The sequence below is a fragment of the Podarcis bocagei genome (genome assembly GCF_964188305.1).
Source record: "Podarcis bocagei genome assembly, chromosome: 4".
NCBI classification, from domain to species: domain Eukaryota; kingdom Metazoa; phylum Chordata; class Lepidosauria; order Squamata; family Lacertidae; genus Podarcis; species Podarcis bocagei.
In genome coordinates, this window is record NC_138128.1 from 72347964 (window position 1) to 72369195 (window position 21232).

General features: G+C 44.9%; 1 protein-coding gene across 1 annotated transcript; it reads left to right on the forward strand.

The window, feature by feature from the left end:
• The first annotated feature begins 1092 nt into the window (after positions 1-1092).
• On the forward strand, positions 1093-14531 carry EIF4EBP2 (eukaryotic translation initiation factor 4E binding protein 2). Its single transcript, XM_081192316.1, has 3 exons — positions 1093-1521; positions 11325-11501; positions 13729-14531. The coding sequence occupies exons 1-3, from the start codon at positions 1371-1373 to the stop codon at positions 13758-13760; spliced, it is 360 nt and encodes a 119-aa protein (XP_081048442.1). The 5' UTR covers positions 1093-1370; the 3' UTR covers positions 13761-14531.
• Positions 14532-21232: the final 6701 nt, after the last annotated feature.

Genomic DNA, 21232 nt, shown 5'->3' on the forward strand with positions numbered 1-21232 from the left:
TGGTGATGAAGAATCACGTAATAGAGAAAAATAAATAAACCAGCCTGCATTCATGCTCTATTAAGGATCTTTTCAAAATCTGATGTTATTCAATAGAGCCCAAGACTACTTCTTACTTTTGAGTAAATCCCTACTTTGCTCAATGGGACTTTCTGCCCAAGACACATGGATGTTATCCCTGCCCCACAGAAGGGTGGTGGTTAACCATGTTTGACTCAAGAGCAGACCCACTGAAATTAATGAACCTTGCTAAAGAAATTAATCTCCGTGGGTCTGTTCTGAGAAAAAACTTGGCTGACTACAATCCTAAATTGCTGTTCTCAAGTAAACACAAATATGACAGACACACAGGAGCTGGCTGTTGTTTACAATATGTGCAAAACTGAGCCACCAAAGGATGCCAGCATTCAGAGGTGCCAACTTGAGTAAAATTGTGGGGGTGGGGGCCTAGGTAAGCCCCACCCTACATAATCACGCAGAAGATGTGGCATATGCACACCATTTGAATGGCAATGCCCAGCAACTTTTGGGGGCCACTCGACCCCCTCAAATATTTGGGGGGGGGCTCTGAAGGGCCCTCAGCCCCTAGGACTTTGCTCCTATGCCTGAATTCATCCAGCAGTTGCGCGCAGTATCAAAAAATGTAAACGAGATCTTCGGTTTTCTTTTTGGTTTATTGATTTTCAGTTACAGAAGCATTTGACACATTCACGGAGAGAAAAGATACGATCAACAACAGGTTGGAGTACAGAGCCATCACAAAACAAAAAAGGGGGAAATATAACAGAAGCAATCGCAGATCCTCGTTCCAGCAGGGCTTGCCCGTGGCCCCAGAGCACGAGGCCAGCTTCGCCTTCCTGCCCCCGGCGCGGCCTGGGAGGCGAAGAAAACAGCCCGAGCGGAGCCCGGCCCTCTCGCTCCGACGCCAGGCGTTGTGTTTACACGGGAGGAAAGCCCGCGAAGGCTTTTTTGCACGCCCAAGCAACCGCTCCGTCCCTTGACACGCCGCTCCTGCCTGAAGCAGCAGCCAGCGCGGCCCTCCCACCCAGCCACTCCTCCGCCGCCGCGTGTCCCCGCCTCCCCTGGCGGCCCCCTCGTTTCCTGCTGCTGGCGGAGGCCGAGGGAGAAGGTGGCGGTGGAGGCGGTGGACGGAGGACAAGAAGCGCCCCGCAGCCGGAGCGAGCCTCGTCCGCGGAGGAAGCGCAGCAGCGCCGCCGCCCCCACCACCTCCTCCTCCCGCTTTCCTTCCGTGTGTGTGTGTGTTTGTGTGCATTTGCTCCACCGCCGCCCCCTTCCTCCTCCTCCGCTTCCCTTTGCAGCCCCTTCGCGTCTCTTCCTCCCCGCAGCCCGGGACAATAGAAGCAAGGGAGATGTCCTCCTCCGGCGGCGGCGGCGGCGGCCACCAGCACAGCCAGAGCCGCGCCATTCCCACCCGGACGGTGCTCATCAACGACTCCTCGCAGCTACCTCATGACTATTGCACCACGCCCGGGGGGACGCTGTTCTCCACCACGCCCGGAGGTAACATCAGAGCAGTAATAATAATCAGCCTCATCATCTTGATGCACACGGGCCTTGCCGAGAGCTGTCCGTTGTGCATTTGCTCGCGGGCATTGCAAAAGGGGGCGCGGGCGCCCTATAGGTCGGGGTGGAGGGAGGAAGAAAAGGAGACGTCGCAGGGGCGCCAGCGAGCATGGCCAGCCAGGCTTTAAAAAGGGGGACGAGGCCTCCAGAGGCGAGGCCGTCAATCATAAATGTAGCGGCGGGGTGGGCGTGTAATTCTCTCTCTCTCCCCCCCCCCCTTAATACGATTGAGGAGGAAGTTGGGAAGCTAAGTCGCTGAGTCTCCAGGCCATATGCTGGAAGCCCCCTTCGGTGGGCCTTGCTCTGCCCGGGTCTGCAGGGCGCCCGCAAGAAAGACGCGTGTTGGCGCGCGCCCCGACGCATGGCGGCGAGGTGGTTCTTTTCCCCCCTCGTTGCTCGAAAGGGGAAGCTGCTTTGGTGTACAAAGCATGGTGGGGAAGGGGGAGTTTGCCCCCAGAGCTAACGGGGAGGCTCTTCCCTCTCTCCCTGTCTCCCCGCCCCTCTTCCCGTCGTTAGTTTGCCTTGCCGCTTTCCTGGGCCGACCGGGGTCTAGATAGGCCGCGCTCCCGGTGCGCGGGGCTGCTGGCGGCGAGTTATTTGTAAACAAGGCCCAAGAGCCTCGAGGAAAAAGCCCGTGACGGTTGCACAATAGCAGGGGAGGAGCGCCGAGGCGGGCGGGGGATTTCTCCGACAGCTGCAGCCCCTGCAGGGAGACGGAGCGCCGGCTCCGCGGAGGGGTCGGCCAGCCTCCCAAGACGGGGGAGATCGAGGGATCCCGACCAAAAGAAAGGATAACCCTTTTGCAGAGCTACCGGGGATACGGATTGTGCCAGCCACGTTTTGCACAAGCCTCCTCTGTTCAGGCCTGTCCCTGGGAATTCAGCCTGCTGCTGCTTTCCTGAATGACTTTGTTTTAAAATTTAAAAGGCTCAGGCGCCAGAGCCCCTTGCGATCTTGTATGTTTTAAGAGGCATAAAGGGTCTCTGCCACTCCTGCGTGGCCCTATAGTAAAATAAACTCCTTTGCTCCACCCTGAATAATTTACAAATGCTGTATTCTGTGGCGTTTTACATGCATTGAATACTGTACTGGCAGAACGAAGGTATGAAGGCAAGGCAAGCAAGATTCCTCATTTTACTGGTTGAGAGCTGGTTTGAGATTATGTACAGAACAGAGCAGGGTTTCTCTCACTCCCCTCCCCCCACCCCTAGCTGGGTAGGCATTGCACTTTTCCTGGTTCACAGCCCAAAGCTCATTGCTGAAAAATGTGGAAGTAGGTCCTGCATTCTGAGCTGTTTCTTTCTGAAAGACAAGACGAAAACAATGTCTAGGGCTTGGAACCTGCTGCTTCTCTGTAGCCTAGACATTAGGACTTGGCCTGAAGCTTAGTTTAGTTTCCAGACACTTAAAAAGGCAGGCATTAGCAGCTTTGTCCACCTTTCTTTTCATTATGCTTGAAATGCTGAATTGCAAATTATGGTGGCATGTGGCTTTCATGGCATTAGAATCATTGCAGCTAACAAAGTTGGATCTGGACCTCAAGAGCAGGTGACACAATAAATCTTTCAAGTCCTTAAGCCTTAAAGTTTAAGGTGTCAAAATGTTCTTCATAAACTAAATGGTGACACTGTGCCAAATCCATACCATTGTTCTCTTCCCAATTTATCTTTCATGCCTGCCTTTGGCTGCTATTCATGTCATGCACACATGCTACTTTGATTTGTGCATACATAGGCATTATAGATTGTGGGCCCCCTAAACCCTAGAAATTGATAAATGGTAGGATTTTGATGATTTGGGATGTGAAGGGAGAACCGGAAACTGCAGAGGAATTCCTGGGCTAGTCTATGCAAAACTACCTGGCCAATCTAGGGCCATTAAGAAACCATTGAGGGCCATTAGCAATGCAAGACAACTGTCCTTCTCCCCCTTGCCCTGAGGTGTGAACAGAGACAGGGGTTTGGAAGGTTGCCAGGGTAACTGTGTGTTTGGGATGTCAGGAAAAGGGAGTCTTGGTAGCAAGGGGTTCTGGGAAGGAGGAGGAGGAAGAGAGATTGGAATCCATCTTTGGGCAGGCTGGCTGCAAAGCTGACAGGGAGAGATGTCTTGCACTCCAGGACTGCACTTCTCTGGTGTACAAGCCTCTCTTGAAATGACTGTGCAGTGAGATCTGTACTCCCTCCATGCAGAATGAAGGTGAATAAAGCATCTTTCTTAAAGCTACAACAGTCCATTATGTCTCAATTCTCCAAAGGAGCACAGACCCTGGGAGAGTGCCTGGAACCCCATGGGCTTTTGCCACCAATTGGCAGAGAAAGGGGGTGGCACCCAACTTTTATAACACAGAATTGCAGCCTTTCCTGCTACCCACTTTGGTGAGTCCTGGCAGGCTTGTAGGTTTAAAAAAGGTGCTTAATTTTACTTTTGCATGCAGCTAAAATTGTGCCTCTTTGGAACGGGGCTACCTGTGAGCCTTCAGAAGGCCTTCTTAAGGAGTTGCAGCTTTCCTTTTTTCAATAGTAGATTTCCCTCATGAACTCATTGCTTCCTGTGTATTCTGCTTTTCCTCTTTTAATCTAATCATTCCAAATTACTCGTGATTTTGGGCAGTACTCATCTGTTTCTTTGACACATGGTAATTTGCTGTCCTGTGTGTCTGCGAAGGCTGCCTGCTGAATGAAGGTAATAAGAAGGGGTGTTATGCATATAACAGTGGTGGGAACTTCATCTCAACCCCCTTCACAGCAGCCTTCTAGAAGCCACATTCCTCTGGTTGGCAAGGCCAGAGGTGAAAGTGGGTGGAGCAAATAATGTAAATTTTACCACTGTACTATTTTCAACATGCACTCATCCTCCCCCCACAAATCGTTGCTCCGGGCAAGCAAGAAGCATTATCAGAACTCAAGGGCACATTCCTGCAAGGCAAAAATGAGGGTGCCAAGTGGGGGTTGCTATGAGGAGAGCCCCAGAAGCTAAGTAGAGAGGTGTAGGGGGCTGCATCTGCGCTCCTGACCTGAGGTTTCCCATCCCTGGCATAGAAAGTTTCAGGTTGCAATTATTTTATTCTGTTTTGATCCAAATTTGCTGTGATTGGGGATTTAACTAATTAAAATCAGTGACACGTTCATACACTTCCCTAAAATAGCCTTTAATATTCTACACTTGGAACAAAATGTCCTCCAGTGATTAATTCAGTTATAATGGTAAGATTTTATTTGTGCACACGTAGAGCTCATGCAGATGAAGGTAGATCATATATAACATTACTGTTCACTAAAACAGGTTTGGGGAACTTCTGTCCCTCTAGATGTTGCTGAACCACAACTCCCACCATACCTGGCCATTGGCCATGCTGGCTGGGGTTGATGGGAGTTGTAGTTCAAAACATCTGGAGCGTACTGAGTTGGGTAAGGCTGCACTAGATTCTAGTGTTGGTTTGGAGGATTTCTGTAAGAAAAATTGGGCTAGGTTTTCCTTGCTCTGTTCCAGCAAGATAACTTGCATTCTTGAGTAAAAGTGCATACTTGGGATCACTTGTCTATAAAGACGTAAGTAATCCATACAAATACAATATCTTGCTTTATCATTTTAAAATTCTTTACTGGACAAAGGGGTTCTTTCCTTCCTTTTTTTTAAGGTAAGTTATGCTAAACTGGTTGACCTACCCCCATCTTACTGAATCTGCCTAGGTCATTCCTACACTGAAATAATCATGAAAAAGGACAGAGCCTGCAGATCAAGCTGGCCTGACTGCAATTTGGTTTTGAAAACAATGTTAGGTGCATGATACTATGATTCTACAATCTCCAAACATTCATATTTTCATTCTTGGAACCCGGGGGCCTTGTTTTGCTAGGCCACTTCTACTGTTCCAGGAATTGGAGCAAAATAGCAAGCATCAGAAACTGAATATTACTCCTGAGTGTAGCTGTAGATGTGTAAAGGAGAAGGAACTTAGAAGGACAAAGTATCAGCTTGCTTCTTAGGAGTGCCAGCAGTCATGAGGAACTGAGAAGGGGCAAAAAACACAGAAATTTAGCAACATTTGGATTGGTTCCCCAGCTTATACAGAGTTTCTTCTGTTTTGTTAGAAGACAAATTCCATGCTCATTCTGATTTTGTTTTGTTTCGTTTGAAAGCACTGAGTGTGCCTTGCTACCTGCCATGGACACTGGAACGTTGCCCAGGTCAACAATGGGGTGGGTGGGTGAGGATTAGATGGGTTCCAGGAGCAAAGAGACATGAGTGTTCAAGTATTAACACTTCTGCTGAAACCTGCCTTGAAAAGCAACCTCTCAGCAGGCCTATCAGGAGCCTTGTGGGCTGAAAACTTCGAACCCACAGTGTATGTGTCCGTCCCCCCCCCCCCCCAATTCAGGCAAGTCGCCTGCTTATTTTCCAAGTACTGAAGAATATTGCCACTAGATAATCACAGTCGTAATAAAAAATCAATATAAACCATTAGGGTTTTCCAATAGCATTTCTAGCTTTGTGCTTTGGAGGGGCAATGACTGTTCCTTGTGCCAGTAGTTTTTTCTCTCCCCCTAAGAAGACCTTTAATTTATAATCACTACAGGCAATCCTTGCTCAGTGATAATAGGCCTCACCACCCTGTTTTCAAGTTCAAGGGAGAAAGTAGTCTTCAGGCTCATTATTCCCTCTGGATTAAAGCTGCAAAACACAAGATACGTGTGCAAATACTTCTTAGTTTCAGACTGCTGCGTTGCTTGAGGCGGTCAAGATCAAGGGCCCAGATTTCCGAGACTATTCAGGCGCAGAGATAAACTGATAAGCTAGCACATAAAAATAAACTTTGTGTTCATGTTTGGGGTGAGAGGTAGGCTACAGTATCAGAATGGTTCTTGTTGACCTCAGTTCCCCTGAGCTTGTAGTCTTGTGTTTGTTCTGTTGTTCAAACACGAAGAGGGGCTTTTCTTTTGGTACAGGATACAAAGTATTTTTGTTGCCAAGTAGCCCGCCCATGGGTGAGACATTTGAAATGAACAATGAAAACGGGGGCAAAATTGCATTATGCTGCTTTTTTGGGATCTCGGTTTGGGATGGTGGAATAAGTGAGCTGGCAGATTTGGCTAGGAAAACCCTTACATTGCAATACCACATTGCAAACGAGCTGTTCATCTCTCTCCCAGTATTATTGCTTATCTTGGACCATAGTGGGGTAGGGTATTTTACCCCTGTACTTTATTTTACTTATTCAAAGCTACAGTTTACACATACTGTGTATATCAAGTTTGAGTTTCATAAAGCCACCACACTGGGGGGGGGGGGAGTTTATGGAGTATAACTTCAGTTCATTTATGGGTAGAATTTAACAGCTTCTTTTTCAATAGTATTTCCAAGTGATCAGCTATTCTAATATGTGCTTCTAACCCTCAGCTTGCACCTCTTAGTTTCAAATGCCTTTGCTTACTTTCCTTTTTGTATCTGTATTTTAATGAGGTTAATGACCAGAAAAATGACTGTGAAACTCGCCCTCGTTCCTCAGTGTCAACCGCAGCATCTGTTGGTTGTATTGCTGTCAGCAGAGAACATAACAGAAACCACAGAGCTGCCTATTAGCCGGCCCTTCTCCTTCCAGTAGACTTTTTGGACAAGTTATGCATCTAAATTCCATCACTTGCAGTGCCTTCACATATAATGATGACTGTTATGCAGATGTTAAGCTACTACTTGAACTCAGTGGTACCTTTTCCAAGATAAATGAGCTGGCTCGGCTAGCAACTTTGGAAGGGAATACCTTTCGGCAACAGAATAGACATCTTCATGGAAGTTACTGGAAGGCTGATACCGTATTTTTCATCCCATAGGATGCTCCGTCCCATAGGACGCACCTAATTTTTTTTTGGGGGGGGGGAAATAAAGGATTTTTCCCCCTTTATTTCCCCCCCCCCCAACCAGGTCGGGGAACAGCGGGATGACGGCGCTGCGCCTCCCCGCTGTCCCCCGAACTTGTGGGGCTGGCCGGGGCGCTCTGCTTCAGGGCATCCTGCGCACCGGGCGGCAGGCTGCTATCCGCAGCGTGGGAAGCCCTGCGGAAACTCCCGCGGGCTCCCCAGGCTTGCTGATAGCTTCCTGAAGCCTGGAGAGCGAGAGGGGTCAGTGCGCACCGACTCCTCTCGCTCTCCAAGCTTCAGCGAAAGCCTGTATTCGCCCCATAGGACGCACACAGATTTCCCCTTCATTTTTTTTGGGGGGGGAAGTGCGTCCCATAGGGCGTAAAATACGGTATATCTCCTGGCCATGCTTTTGCCTGCCCCTACTACTTCTTCAAGGGACGCGGGTGGCGCTGTGGGTTAAACCACAGAGCCTAGGACTTGCCAGTCAGAAGGTTGGCTGTTCGAATCCCCGCAACGGGGTGAGCTCCCGTTGCTTGGTCCCTGCTCCTGCAAACCTAGCAGTTCGAAAGCACGTCAAAGTGCAAGTAGATAAATAGGTACCGCTCTGGCGGGAAGGTAAACGGCATTTCCGTGCACTGCTCTGGTTCGTCAGAAGCGGCTTAGTCATGCTGGCCACACGACCTGGAAGCTGTACGCCGGCTCCCTCAGCCAATAAAGTGAGAGTCTGCCACAACTGGACCTAATGGTCAGGGGTCCCTTTACCTTTACCGTTACTCATTCTTCAGCAGAGAAACCTCTGAGCTCAAGTCCAGCAATTGGAACAAAATGTATAAATTGCCTAATTTTTCTTGTAATTCTTTATACTTGCTGTGCTTTTCCTCTTGCAGAAATGGGGAGTTTTGGGTTCTGATTTATTGTAAGCTGGTTTTAGAATAAATACTGCAGAGTAAAAAAAAATGGGAGAGCTGCAGAAAACAGGCTACCAAGCAGAGAGAATAGGTTCCTGGGAATGTGCTAAATGTCGACAGCAACAGGTGGTTGCTGGAAACCTCAAGTGCCTTCTTTCTAGGTTCTTAAACTGAAACGACTTACACGTTTCCAGTATTTTCTCCTCTTAAAAAGCTGTTAGGATTTTGTGCATGTTATTTTAATCTTGTAAATAGGTCTGCAAAAGTTGCTATCCCTCAAGCCTAGATCCTGTGTCCTATATTTAAATACCCACCTTTAGTCAGTTTTGTAGCATTTGTGGCCTGAAGGAAAGGTTGGCAGTGCGAGGAACAATTCTTGTCTGGTTTACAAAAGTTTCCTTTGCTGTTCCTTTAGAAATATTGCTTACCTTTCACAGCTGATTTGGCCGAGTGGTTGTTTACAAGCCTGGGTTGTTCAGTTTCTGTATTACCTCTGCATCCTAGGAATGTGCACAAACGGTGCTGTTATAAGGGTTTCACTCTCCTAATCTTAGTGGAGCATGATTCATCGTAAGGGAGGAAGCAGTTGCTTACCTGTGTTGGGCCCAAGCCACAGTAAAAGACACAGTTTGGTTGTTTGTAGTACTTCTGCAGCCACTCAAGCCATTTTGTTTACTGACTGCAAAAGGAAACTGGAGGCTCAGGTGTATAGCTCCACAAAAACAAAGCAACCCTAATGGGAGGGATGGTCAGATCACAGGAATTTAGCCAAATGATGAAGATGGGATTTAAGAAGTGTGACCAGATATGGAGAGTGGGTGGGTTGGAATAGAAGTGTGTTCCATGTGCTTCCCTGCCTCCCTGTTAAGTTTTTAAAAGTCTCCTCCTGTTTCTGAAGTGTTCAGCCGTGCCTCACTTTTCTCCCTTTTGCATACAGAGATGGAATTAATTCCAGACTGGTGCCTCTAGGGTTTCATTCAAACCAAACAACCAGATAACTGCTGTTTAAACTATACAGTACTGCTGTTCAGATTACAGCTCTGCTCTTACTGTGAAATGAAGCAGAGTTCATAATATTGCCTTCCGAAAGGAGCTCTGTGGCGACAGAGAAGAACAGCTTGTTTGGTTGGCCACGAGCATTTCCTGTAAATATACAGTCACCAGAGTTTTGTTGTTATGTGACATGTTGTCAGAGACAGTGTTAGAAACTGGGATGGAAAAGCTAGGAGCCAAATGGCTTCCGGGACCTGGGTTGTGGGCGCCAAAACAGAATGTTTGGTCGCCACTTTGGGGGAGGGGGGATGTCGGCAGCACTATTTATTCTTTTGATAAGCATGAATTAATACGTAATTCACATGACACATTGTTATTATCACATTTTTAGCAGACATGGTTAATGCATGTTTAATTTGGTGTTTACAATGAAAATATTGGTACCATACTTCGGTTTTCAAAACACTCGACTCTTTATTGTTAAACTCCTTAGTATATTATCCATCTTTGAGTGTCAACCAGATGCAAAAAAATAGCAGCTAGACTTTTTGAATTGCTCACAAATGGAGCAAAATGCGTCTGGCACCCTGCTAATTTCAAACCCTGGTCAGAGACACAAACTTCTCTGTTTTCTCCTTGTATTCATAGAATTGTAGAGTTGGAAGGGACCCTGAGGATCATCTAGTCCAACCCCCTGAAATGCAGTAATATTCAGCTGTCCTATTTGGGGATCGAACCTGCGACCTTTGTGCTATCAGCACCATGCTCTAACCAACTAAGCTAGCCAGGCATCTCAGATTAGAACATGAACCCTGCTGGATTTGAGACCAAAGTCTATGGAGTCCAGCGTGCTGTTTCTCTCAGTGGTCGATGTCTGAAACTAGCAAGAAACCACAGGCAGGGCATTAAAGCAAGTCTCTTCCCCTGTTGTGTTGCCCTCGGCACCTGGTATTCCAAGGCATATTGCCTCCCAGCATCCCTTCCTGTTGAACTGATGTGAAAACCACACGCACCTTTAACAGGACTGCAGGGAAGCAGCATGAGGAGTCCCCATCTATATCTACGTGCTACACGTGTAGTCAGATGTGTCATCTTTAGAATATATAGATGAGAAAACTGGTTTTCATCTCTCCTAGGAAATTGACATCCATGCATCATAGTCAGTGAATGCTGTTTCTTTGAAAAGAAAATAAAGAGCCATACCCACTCAGCGTGAAAATGGCAGTCTATTGATTCTACTTGCAGTACAGTTCTGAGTCTGTCCACTCAGATTTAAGCCCTAGTTCGTTCAATGGTAGGGTTCCCATATTTCAAAAAGTAAAAACTAGGCTAGCCCGAAAGTTGTTGAGCTTTCTTTAGATGAACCCCCGAGTTGTTTTACAATGAACATGATTTTTCGATTGAAATGCCTAAGATCTAGAACAAAGCACTACCTTTCAGAAATCCCCGCACCCCGACGTCAATTCTGGATGTATGGTATTCATTGGGATTTATTCCCTTGTAAATAAGTTTATTATTTGCAGCAAATTAATTAGCAAACTGATGAGCTTACCATAGATTCCGGCATATAAGACGACTTTTTAACCCTGGAAAATCCTCTAAAAAGTCGGGGTCGTCTTATACGCTGGGTATGGGTTCGCTGGGCAACGACAGTGGGCGGCAGGCTCCGCACCAGGAGGAAGCTGCCCAGCGATGCCAAGCCGGCTTAGCATCGCTGGGCAGCTTCACCGGGCAGCTTCCTCCCGGCGTGGAGCCCGCTGCCCAGCGAAGCTGTCGCGTATAAGACTGGGCGTATAAGTCGACCCCCCAAATTGGCAGCTGCCAATTTGGGGGGTCTTATACACCCAGTTGCCTAATATGCAGGAATCTATGGTATATAAAGACTTGGGCCTTACTTGAGTTATTATATGAGTATTGTTTGTAACCTCATCTATTGGAAAATGATTCTGATAGGCCAATTATCTTCTTCCTCCGCCCCCAGGTACCCGAATCATCTATGACCGCAAGTTTCTGTTAGATCGCCGGAATTCTCCCATGGCTCAGACTCCTCCTTGCCACCTTCCAAATATCCCAGGAGTTACCAGCCCTGGTACAATGACTGAGGATTCCAAAGTGGAAGTAAACAATCTGAACAATCATGACGGGAAGCCTATAATTGGTAAGAGCATGGCACATTTTGTTGTATAACTTTTCCATGATCGACTTTTAGGGTTTCGTAAAGTTTTGCTTCAAAATCATGTCATTTCTTTCCTCAGTGCAGCATATATCTTTTTATTTCAAAGTTGTGGGATATAGTGCTTTTCTTTGCCTTTAAGGAGCCTCTGCGTATGGAGCGCAGACTCAGTGAACTGTTGCACTGATCTTGTGTGGGTTGCTCGTATGCTGAATTATCGCCCTTAGGCTATTAAAAACTCTGTAAAAGCGTAAGTTGATTGACAAACAGGAAACTGCCTCCTGTTCTGTCATAACTATTTAACACTGGTGAATTACCTGAAGGTTGTCTTGGATTTTGGATGGTGTGGTGAAAATTCAAGTCCAGATGTATGAGGTTGTAGGTCACACAATCCCCACTTCCTGACACGATCTCCACCTCCCCACACCCGCGTGGTTTTGATAACATAACTTGCTCACATAGACTATCTGGAGCATGAAATATCCATTAGGAGAGCTAGATTTCAAGCCATCCATTAGGACTATTGGCTGCAAGCATATATTTAGGCTAAATGGGAGTTGGACAGCAAACCTATAGTGGGGAAAATGAGGCCAGTGGCATCTGGCATGCATTTTAATACATGATTTGACTGGTCCCAAACATGAGTTATTGGTATTTGTATTTAAATAGGGAAATAAATGTGTAGATTTTGTGATGTACGGGCATATGATCATCAGGAAGATAGTGATCAAGTTCACTCCAGAAACATAAATATAGAGCATGCTATACGTATGTACTGTATACCGTATTTTCCCGTGTATAAGACGCCCCCTATTTTGGGGGACCCAGTTTCAGAAAATGGGAGGAGATGGCACAGAGTTGTTGAGCTTTTTTTCCACCTCTTGTCTGTCCCCTCACCGGCAGAAGCTACCAATTGTCTGCACACTTGCCGCAACATCAGTCAGTCAACAGCACCCATTGACATAGAAACCAGAAACACACACAATAGTTGCTGACAGCTACGGCAGCAACCAATCTAACGCCCACCCTATACACTACCCATGTATAAGACGACCCCCATTTCAAGCATGATTTTTACATGAAAAAAAAGTTGTCTTATACATGGAAAAGTACAGTATATACTTAAAGTTATGCCCCCTGCTTCAGTGATGATAACAATAATTAACACAAAATCAGATCAAACAAACTGGTAAACAGCAGACATCTAAAAATAGGACAGCAGAAACAAAGAATAAAAAGCAACTTGGCTGACTAGTCTTGGGAAATAGAAAGGTCTTCACTTGGCGCCTGGAAAAGGGTTTGTCAAACTGCAGCCCTCCTGAAGTTGTTGGACTACAACTTTCATCATCCATGATCATTGGCTATGGTGGCTAGGGTTCATGGGATGGAAATTGGAGCCAAGATAAAAAATAAAAAGGAGGGTTTGACCACCAATCACAAAAGAGAAACACACGTTATTTCAAGCCGGGGGGAGGGGGGGAATAAAAGAATGTAAGTGATACGCTTTTTTATTTTTTGCAATGAATGAACTAAAACAAATAGTATTCCCCATCCCTGGGAGAAAAGCCTTGTAAAGTTAAGGCAACTTTAGGCCTACTATACGTTGATGGACTACAACTCCCATCAGCCTCTGCCAGCATGGCCAGTGGTTAGTTGTGGTCCAGAAACGTCCACAGGGCCACATTTTCCTCATCGATTCATTAGATTGAAGTAGCACAATCTTGAGGATGTAGAATAAATTGTACCACTTCAGTATACAAAAAGTATATACAGACTTGTATGGATTGTTGGTTTTTTTGTATTTTTTAAATTCTCTCTCTCTCTTTCTCTCTCTGTGTGTAAATAAAAGTGACAAAATGTGGAGTTTTGCTCCACATTATGAATTTTATACATGCATATATAAACACCAGCAGCTGCATACTCTATCTGGAAATGATTCCAGACCAATCCTTTCTGCTGTGCTGTTTTCTTACTTAGAAGGAATTTTGTTTTATTTTTTAATGCACTCGTGCACGCGTGTACACCCCACAACAACAATCTGAACAGCACACACCCCTGTCTCCTATATGTATTAATGAGGCCTGCCTCAAATGTCATGGAGGGCTGACAGAGAAACTCACCGTGCCTCTTAGGAGGACACTTAAAACTGTACATGTGTGATGCTTCCTCAACCCACCCCATACTGACTTGCGTCCTCTTGTCCTTCAACCAGGTGATGATGCTCAGTTTGAGATGGACATCTGATCTTCCATGAGGGGCAACCATGGGGAGACAGCAACTCCTGATCACCTGTGCACATCTGATTTGGCCAACAGGATCAACAACTGAAGGATGGAAGAAGAAGAAGCTGTTTTCCACTGGAATCTTCACTTCAGCTTTTGAAGTGCCAAAGGATAAGAGGACTATTTACCCCACTCCCCTCGATTCCCATTAGCCATGCAATGCTTCACCCCTCCTCCTTTGCTCCCCCCCCCACTTTTTGTTTTTAACCCTTTCATATCCCTGGTTTGTGACTGAATGGAAACCCATGATAAATTTATAGAGCTAAGGAGTGTCCCTTGGCTTCTCGCACTTTAGAGACAACTTCTCAAATCATGCACACGCGAGAACTTGGCTTCCATCAGCATTTGGATAATTCTTGCAAACCACAACACCACCACAAAAAGGGGCCACGGAAGGGGTGGATATATGCTTGAAGGGACACAACACTGCCGTTGTTCTCCTCTCCCTTAACTGCTGTCAATTTAATCCCATTTGGCAACCTGTTTCTGTGTATCTTTCATTTGTGTGTGCAGTGCACTCACTCGGATTCTTCCGCATCTCCTTACTAATTAGTATATCTCGGCACTTGGTGGGGTTCTGTCTTGTACAAGGGCTTTGCTGTGACGCCTTTCCAAATTATAAGTTCCCATCCTGTTCCGAAGAACAGGTGGGAAACCTAGAAAGAGCCACCACTCAAATCATGCCTATTTCCTCCTAGTGCCTGCTAGAAACTCCCCATTTCAAAAAAAACAACCCTTCTCTCTTCAGCTTCCTAATTTGAACCCATCAGTGTTAAAGGAGAACCACATTTCATTCTGACTTAATACCATACTTGATGGTCCTCTGGACTGTTTGTCTTCAAGTCTACTCTTCCCATTTTTGCTGCTGTTAACATCTGCCGGAATGTTTCCAAGTCTACTATTGTGCCAAAAGGATTCATTGAAACACCCTGGCTGTGCTTGAGTAGAATAGGCTTCGCAAGAGTCTAGTGCTCTTGCATAAGCTTGGGACACCCTAAGATTTACTTACTGGGCTGTTGAAATATGCCATTCTGATTTCATGATGTGTGACTTGGGGTGGCGGGCAATCAAAAAGTTAGTAAGCCTATTGGAGCAAAACCACCCAGCTGTGATCCTGTTCACCCATCTTCTTGCACAGTTCCTGAATTCACACATTACTAAATCAGCTGGGTGAGCAAGGTACCCTTTAGTTGCTGATGGCCTCACTTCATTCGATTATTATGGGTGAACTGCTTGCCTGGGCTTGAAAGGCAGAGAGCCCACTCATCATGGGAATTATAAGGCAGTCAGGCTACCTTGTGAGAGTGGATGAGTTCATGCCTTGGTTGCGGTGCTAGCTGATAACTTGAACTGTGTAAAAATGCATCTCCCTAAGGCTGCAATATTTTGTCACGTTTAATTGGCTAGATCGATCCATTAAAACCAATTTTCTCGAGTAAAACAAACCTTTTTTAATCTGACTATTTTTAGTGTGAGTACCTAGCAGAACCTACATGCAGGTAGCCAAAGAGACATAACAGGAAGGAATGTTTTGAATATGATGCTGCTTATGAAACATGGCGTGCATCATATGCCAGGTATGTTAGGTTTCCCTCCCTGCAAACAATTTTTATTACTTGGAAGTAAGTCGGGCTTGGAACACACAAAAAGCGTGTTCAAGAAGACAGCTGCTAAAGTTCCTTTGCTTAGATGTCTGCCTTCTCCCAGGTACTAAGCGGTTGATGGTCGGAGCGGTTCATATGGTATCATCAGTGCTTTTTTTCTGGGGGGACGACGACGCAGGTGAACGCATACCCCTAAACATTTTGTGAATCTAAGTTTGGCCTCATTGAGGGGCAGTATTTCAATATGAGTAGGAAAATGAGAGTACCCCTAAACATTTTTTTAAAGAAAAAAAGCACTGGGTATCAGTATGCCATGGCGGCCTCTTTTTCCTGGGGCAGGATCTCATCCTGCTCTGGTAGTGTTTGCAAATGGGATGAATGGATCGTATGGTCCACAGTGGATGTCACAGTGTGATGTGGCAATTTCCCCCAAAGGATTTCATTCGGTTGTAGCTTGGTAGTTGTAGCACGGTACCCCAGCCTCAGGGAAAGTGGCAGCCACGCTATACTTGTAACTTCTGAATCGGTCCTGGGAGTTAAGCTGAACACAAATGAATAGGCATTGGTAACAGAGAAAACTTCCAACACATGAACTCATCCCTAGGAATAGAATTCTGCCCCAACATCTCTTCTATAAATTGGCAAAGATCTTTTCTTGTGATTTAAAAGGGAGGGTTTAGTAACTTTTTTTTTCTTTTTTGCCTGCACTAAAATGTGAATATAGGAGCAAAATTGCTTTGTAACTGTTGATCTCTCAGGAATAGGCTCTGCTTGCAATGTTTCTGGAGAAGGCAACACTGCCCCTTAAAAGTGGTGGTGGTGCAAAAGTGAACTAAGCTGTGATAAGCAGAGGGGATGTTCTTTAGCCGCGTTGCAAAACTTCCTGATTTTGCTTTGTTTTTGGTCAGGGTAGTTCTGAAGTGCACTATTAAGTCCACCCCAGAGTCAGGGCACAGTTGAATTTCCATCCTTCCTCTTGCATAATTGCCAGCAGTTGTTTCTGGAACCTCGTCGGCTTTTCTGTTGATGAGGCAGAACAGAGACCGTTTGCTCTGCAGTGCTGACAGTAGTGGAACTCGGATTTGTCTATGACCTAAGTCAATTTAGGCTGCAGTCGTAACCCCATTTACCTGGGAGTGAGCCCTGTTGAATTCAGTAGGACTTAACTTCAGGGTTGACATTGTTAGGAATATGCTGTTAATTGGTGAGATGGAGGAGAAGGGCTGTACTTCAGGTGTTGCTGACAGCCACTTTTCTAATAGTATTTTTCAGAAACTCTCTTGGACTAAAGGAATGGCTTCAAACTTGCACACTCTCCCAAATCTCCAAGGGGTTACATACTACGAAAGACATTTGGTAGTACCATTCCTTCCACCTCATAACAGAAAGTATATCTCTTAGCATGAAATGCATCAGGGCTTTCTAATGCGTCACAATCAGTTTAGTTGTTGTTGTTGCTGCTGCTGCTGTTGCCTCTGTGATCTTTTGGACAAAGATAAGGAAAGAAAGGCTATTTGAATAGTTCAGTGTAGGTGATCACATTTCTCTTTCTTGTTCTGCAGCAAGTTTCCAGCATGTCTCCAGGCAAGTCTCTTTGTGCCTCAATTCCCCACTTGTTAAGATGGGGACAATAGACTCCTACCTCACAGTGTTGTTGTGAGGATAAATTGGTAGATATTTGTAAGGCACTCCCCAAAAAAAACCAACCCCGGGCATGAGTGCCACAAAGAAACCAATAAATCTTACATTTATTTTAATACCCAGCCAGGTGATTCAGTCATGGCCATGAAAGAAGAAAGGTTGATAGCATCTCCTGGATTATTTCTCTATGTCGAACAACTTAGTTTTTAAGAGAGCATCATTTTGATGGAACAATCGTTGAAGGGCCAGCAACAGTTGCTCTGGGAGTTGAATGGGCTAAGGGCTCCTTGGTGCCTTTCCTCGGCAGAGGCTATGCCGGAGGTTTATCCCCCTTGTGCATTTCAGTTGCCCAGTCCCTTTTTGCCTGTGTCTTGGCCTGCCCAGGGGAGTGAGTAGCCAAGCTGCCCAAGGAGAGAACTCTTTTTGGGGATATGGCACAAAGCCCTTTGCCTGTGACTGCTCCATGCTGAAGAAAAGGGCTGAGATAACACAGCATAAGGATTGGGGGAGCTATATGAAAGGGCCCTGGGCTGCCAGCTGCGCCCATCACTTCTCTAGCGTACAGCAGTGCTGAGCCGAGCCAACTGAACACTAAGCCTACACAGCAGCCTTTATAGTTCTGGCTGTCTAGTTTGAAGGAGGGGGGAGAGTCCTTTAAACACCTGTGCAATTGCAGTTCTCTGTACAGCCTTCTTGCTGCATCCTGTGCTTCCAAGTGGTTCTCCGGTTTATGCAAGAGATCAAACAGATTCCCCATCAGGTTATAAGTTGTGTTGACTGAACAATCACAAATACATATTCAGTGGCTTGCCATTTTAAGACGACAGAGCACACAGGCACTCCGAACATGCCCTTTCCCGTTACTATTAATCCTGATTCCAAGATACTAAGATGGAAAGTTGCACTTTTTTAAAAACAACAACAACAGTGCAGTTTTCTGCAACTGCACTGAGGAATGGTGTTTAACCCTCGGCAGTCACTTAAAATTATGTTTGCTGCTGGCTTTTATGCTGTAATGATGTTACTTGAAAGATTTCTACTTGATGGCTGAGTGAGTAAAAAGTTAACAAAAAAGAACCCGACAGCAAGTTAGTATTTTTACCCCCACAAACTCAAAACTGCAATTTCTTATATTGTGTCTTCCTCACAATGTCACCACCAAAGCTATATGGTGGGTGTTTGGATTTCATTTTATCTTGCTTTTTAAAAGCATTTTTGGCTGGCTGAGACTCCCAAGTGCTGTTGTGACAACTCTGATCTATACCAGTCATTTTAGATTACCAGGGCTGCAATATTTAGTCTATCAATCTTTAGATTAACAGGGATGCAATATTTAGTCTATCAAACATTTTGGTCAACAGAAAAAAGGAACAGTAGATTGAAAAAATAAACTTTAATACAAGTACATATACAAATCGCAGTGAAAACACCCATTTTAGAGGCCCCCATTTGTGAGAAAAAATGGGTAATATATCTTTTGAGGCAATGTTATCCTTTATTTGGCATGGTGGTTTGTTTTTTAAGCTATTGTATATGCAAATACATGCAGTTTTAATTAGTTACCTGACTAAAACTTAACTATCAGCTAAGATTTATTTAATCACTTGACAGCCTTATTGATCAGTCTATATTAGCTTGTCTTTATGCACACTAGTATGTGATGAGTCAGGGATGGCCAATGCCTGTATTCTGTGGCTGTTCTGGAGGCCAGAAATGTGTTTTGCCTCCCAAACTGGATGGCCAGGCAGATTCCATAATAAATGGTGCAATCTTGCAGTAAAGGGACATCACAGTTGTGTTTGAGCCAAAGAGAGTTGTAGCATGAACTGTATCTCTTGCTTACCCCACTTGCAAACATTTCCTTTAGTGCTGAAATTGTAGGATACTTTTTACTATGCTTTTGATTAAAGTACATTAGGGCCACTAGCTAATACAGTATTGGAAGATTGGGAATTATGAGGCTACCCTGGAAGAAGGAATATACCTGCCCTTATCGCCTAGTGTAGTAAGGAAGCAAATTGTGGCTTCAAACATTGCGGCATTATGAAGGCACATCTGATGTGGGGCAGGGGGAACCACCACTGAAAAGGAAACCCCAATGACATGGCACAGTGGTATATGATTTTGGGGGCATGTTGCCAGAAATACCTAGATAACATGCATTTTGGGCGTGCCTTTATTCTGAGATAACCGAGAGCATGTACAAAACGCCATGCAAAAAAAGATATGGTAAATGTAGTGCATACAGAGGCTGAAACCTGTGGTTGGAGTAGGCAGTTTTCTGCTTCAACTTGGCTTCTAAACTTCCAGCTTTCTGACATAACTGCCGCTGAAAGGAAAACGTGCCAGGAGGCCTGAGCCTCTACTATGCCTTATGTTTCCAACGCCCTTCCTTACCTATACAAGAGTATTCAAGCTCCAACACCTGGCTGTCCTTGTTTCTACATTAAATCTTGCATCGTGAGTTTCTTGTTGCAATAACAGGTCAGATCCCAGGTTTTCAAAGAGCACTTTTGTTGGCCCTTAGCTAAAATTGGACATTTGGGCTTGCGATACCTGTAAGAACCCTTACAGCCCTCAAGAATTGTCACTTTAGTAAGCCTTTCGTTCCTACCCCTTTGTATTTGGGAACCACAGCTGGCTCTCGCAACCAAGGGTTTGGTGCAGATGAGTCGAGTGGAGTAGAAAGATTGGGAACCGAGTCAGTATTTCATTTTAAAGGGGGATGATTGTGATGGTCTGGAATCAGGAGTCTTATCAGGAATATGTAGTTACACTTTTGCTTAATTTCCCCCATGATAAGTATCCTGATAGGTAGCTCACCGACTCATACAGATCACCAGTTTTTGTGACATAGACTAGAATTGAAGATACTCAAGTACTTCTACTGTGACTTACTTCTGTTGTATTAGTAACACCTTTAGCGTACTGAACTAACAGCAACATAATGGATGCTTAAATGTGGCCTTGGAATCTGTTCTGTGTTATGCTGGAGTACCACGTTTATTGACTTTGAACAGAAACCACATTTGGAAAAGTTGGCCAAATTGGTGGTGGAGTTCTGCGTACTGTCACCAAAGATCACTAGCACAGCGTTGTATCAAGTTGTACAAGTATTTCCACCAATGAAAAATGTTTCCAGACCCCAATTAAAAATCACAGTCACTATTACTTTAAGAGTCACATTCTATGGTATTTGGTTGTGTACATAGGATGTAAGTTGCCGGTGGGATTTACCATTGTAAATCAACTAAGGCACTGCTAGTTTCCTTAAGAGACCCATGGAAGGTTTGAGATTTCACATCAGTAGGCCATTTCTTGTCCTAGATCCCTTCAAGCAACCAGCACCAATTTCACACCGGGGAGTGACATTCTAATGTCAGCCTTGGGTTCCTGCTGCCATTGTAGCTCTGATACTTCTCTTTGCAATTTCTGGTGCCTCTCAACCATTGATGATACTGTCCTTGAAATTTCAATAGATTGTTTTATTTCCACTAGTATAGTTAGCCATTGATTATATTCAGTATTTCACTTTGGGTCTCAGGACTGTGCTAAAGCATTCTGGAGTAGTTTTCTAGTTGGGATATTTTGGCATCAAAGATGAAGAGATGTTTCACTCCTTTTTTTTCCATTTGTGCTAATTTTATTTCTCTAAATGTACTTGGCTGATTGATGTAGCAATGAGTTTTAACTCAGTTTTTCTTTCTCTCTTTGGGCTGGGAGAATAGTCCCTTCTGCATTTCCTTAATTGTTCATAATGGTAAAAGAGTTCATATAGGAAACCTTGATAAGCATTTTGAGAAGTAAACCTCATTTATGCCCCTGCAACGTTCTGTGAACTGAACTTGATTGCAACATTTCATAAAATGGATTTACAGAAATTAGCTGCTCCATATGCATATTCTTTGTGGCAATGATCTGCTTGCCTTTTTCTTTTCTTTTTGTCTCCTTCATCCTGACGTTATGCTGCACAGAAAGCTTGAGAGGTTGAAAGATTGGCTTTTGATAGTCATCAGCAAAATTGGGTAACTGTGGAAAATTATAAATCTATTGTGTGGAGAAAGGGTGAGTGCAAAAAATAAATATGTATACGTATGTGGGTGGATGCTTATACACACACACAAATATATATAAATATATATATATATATAGATATATATATGAATTTTTAGAGAAATAATGAACTGTG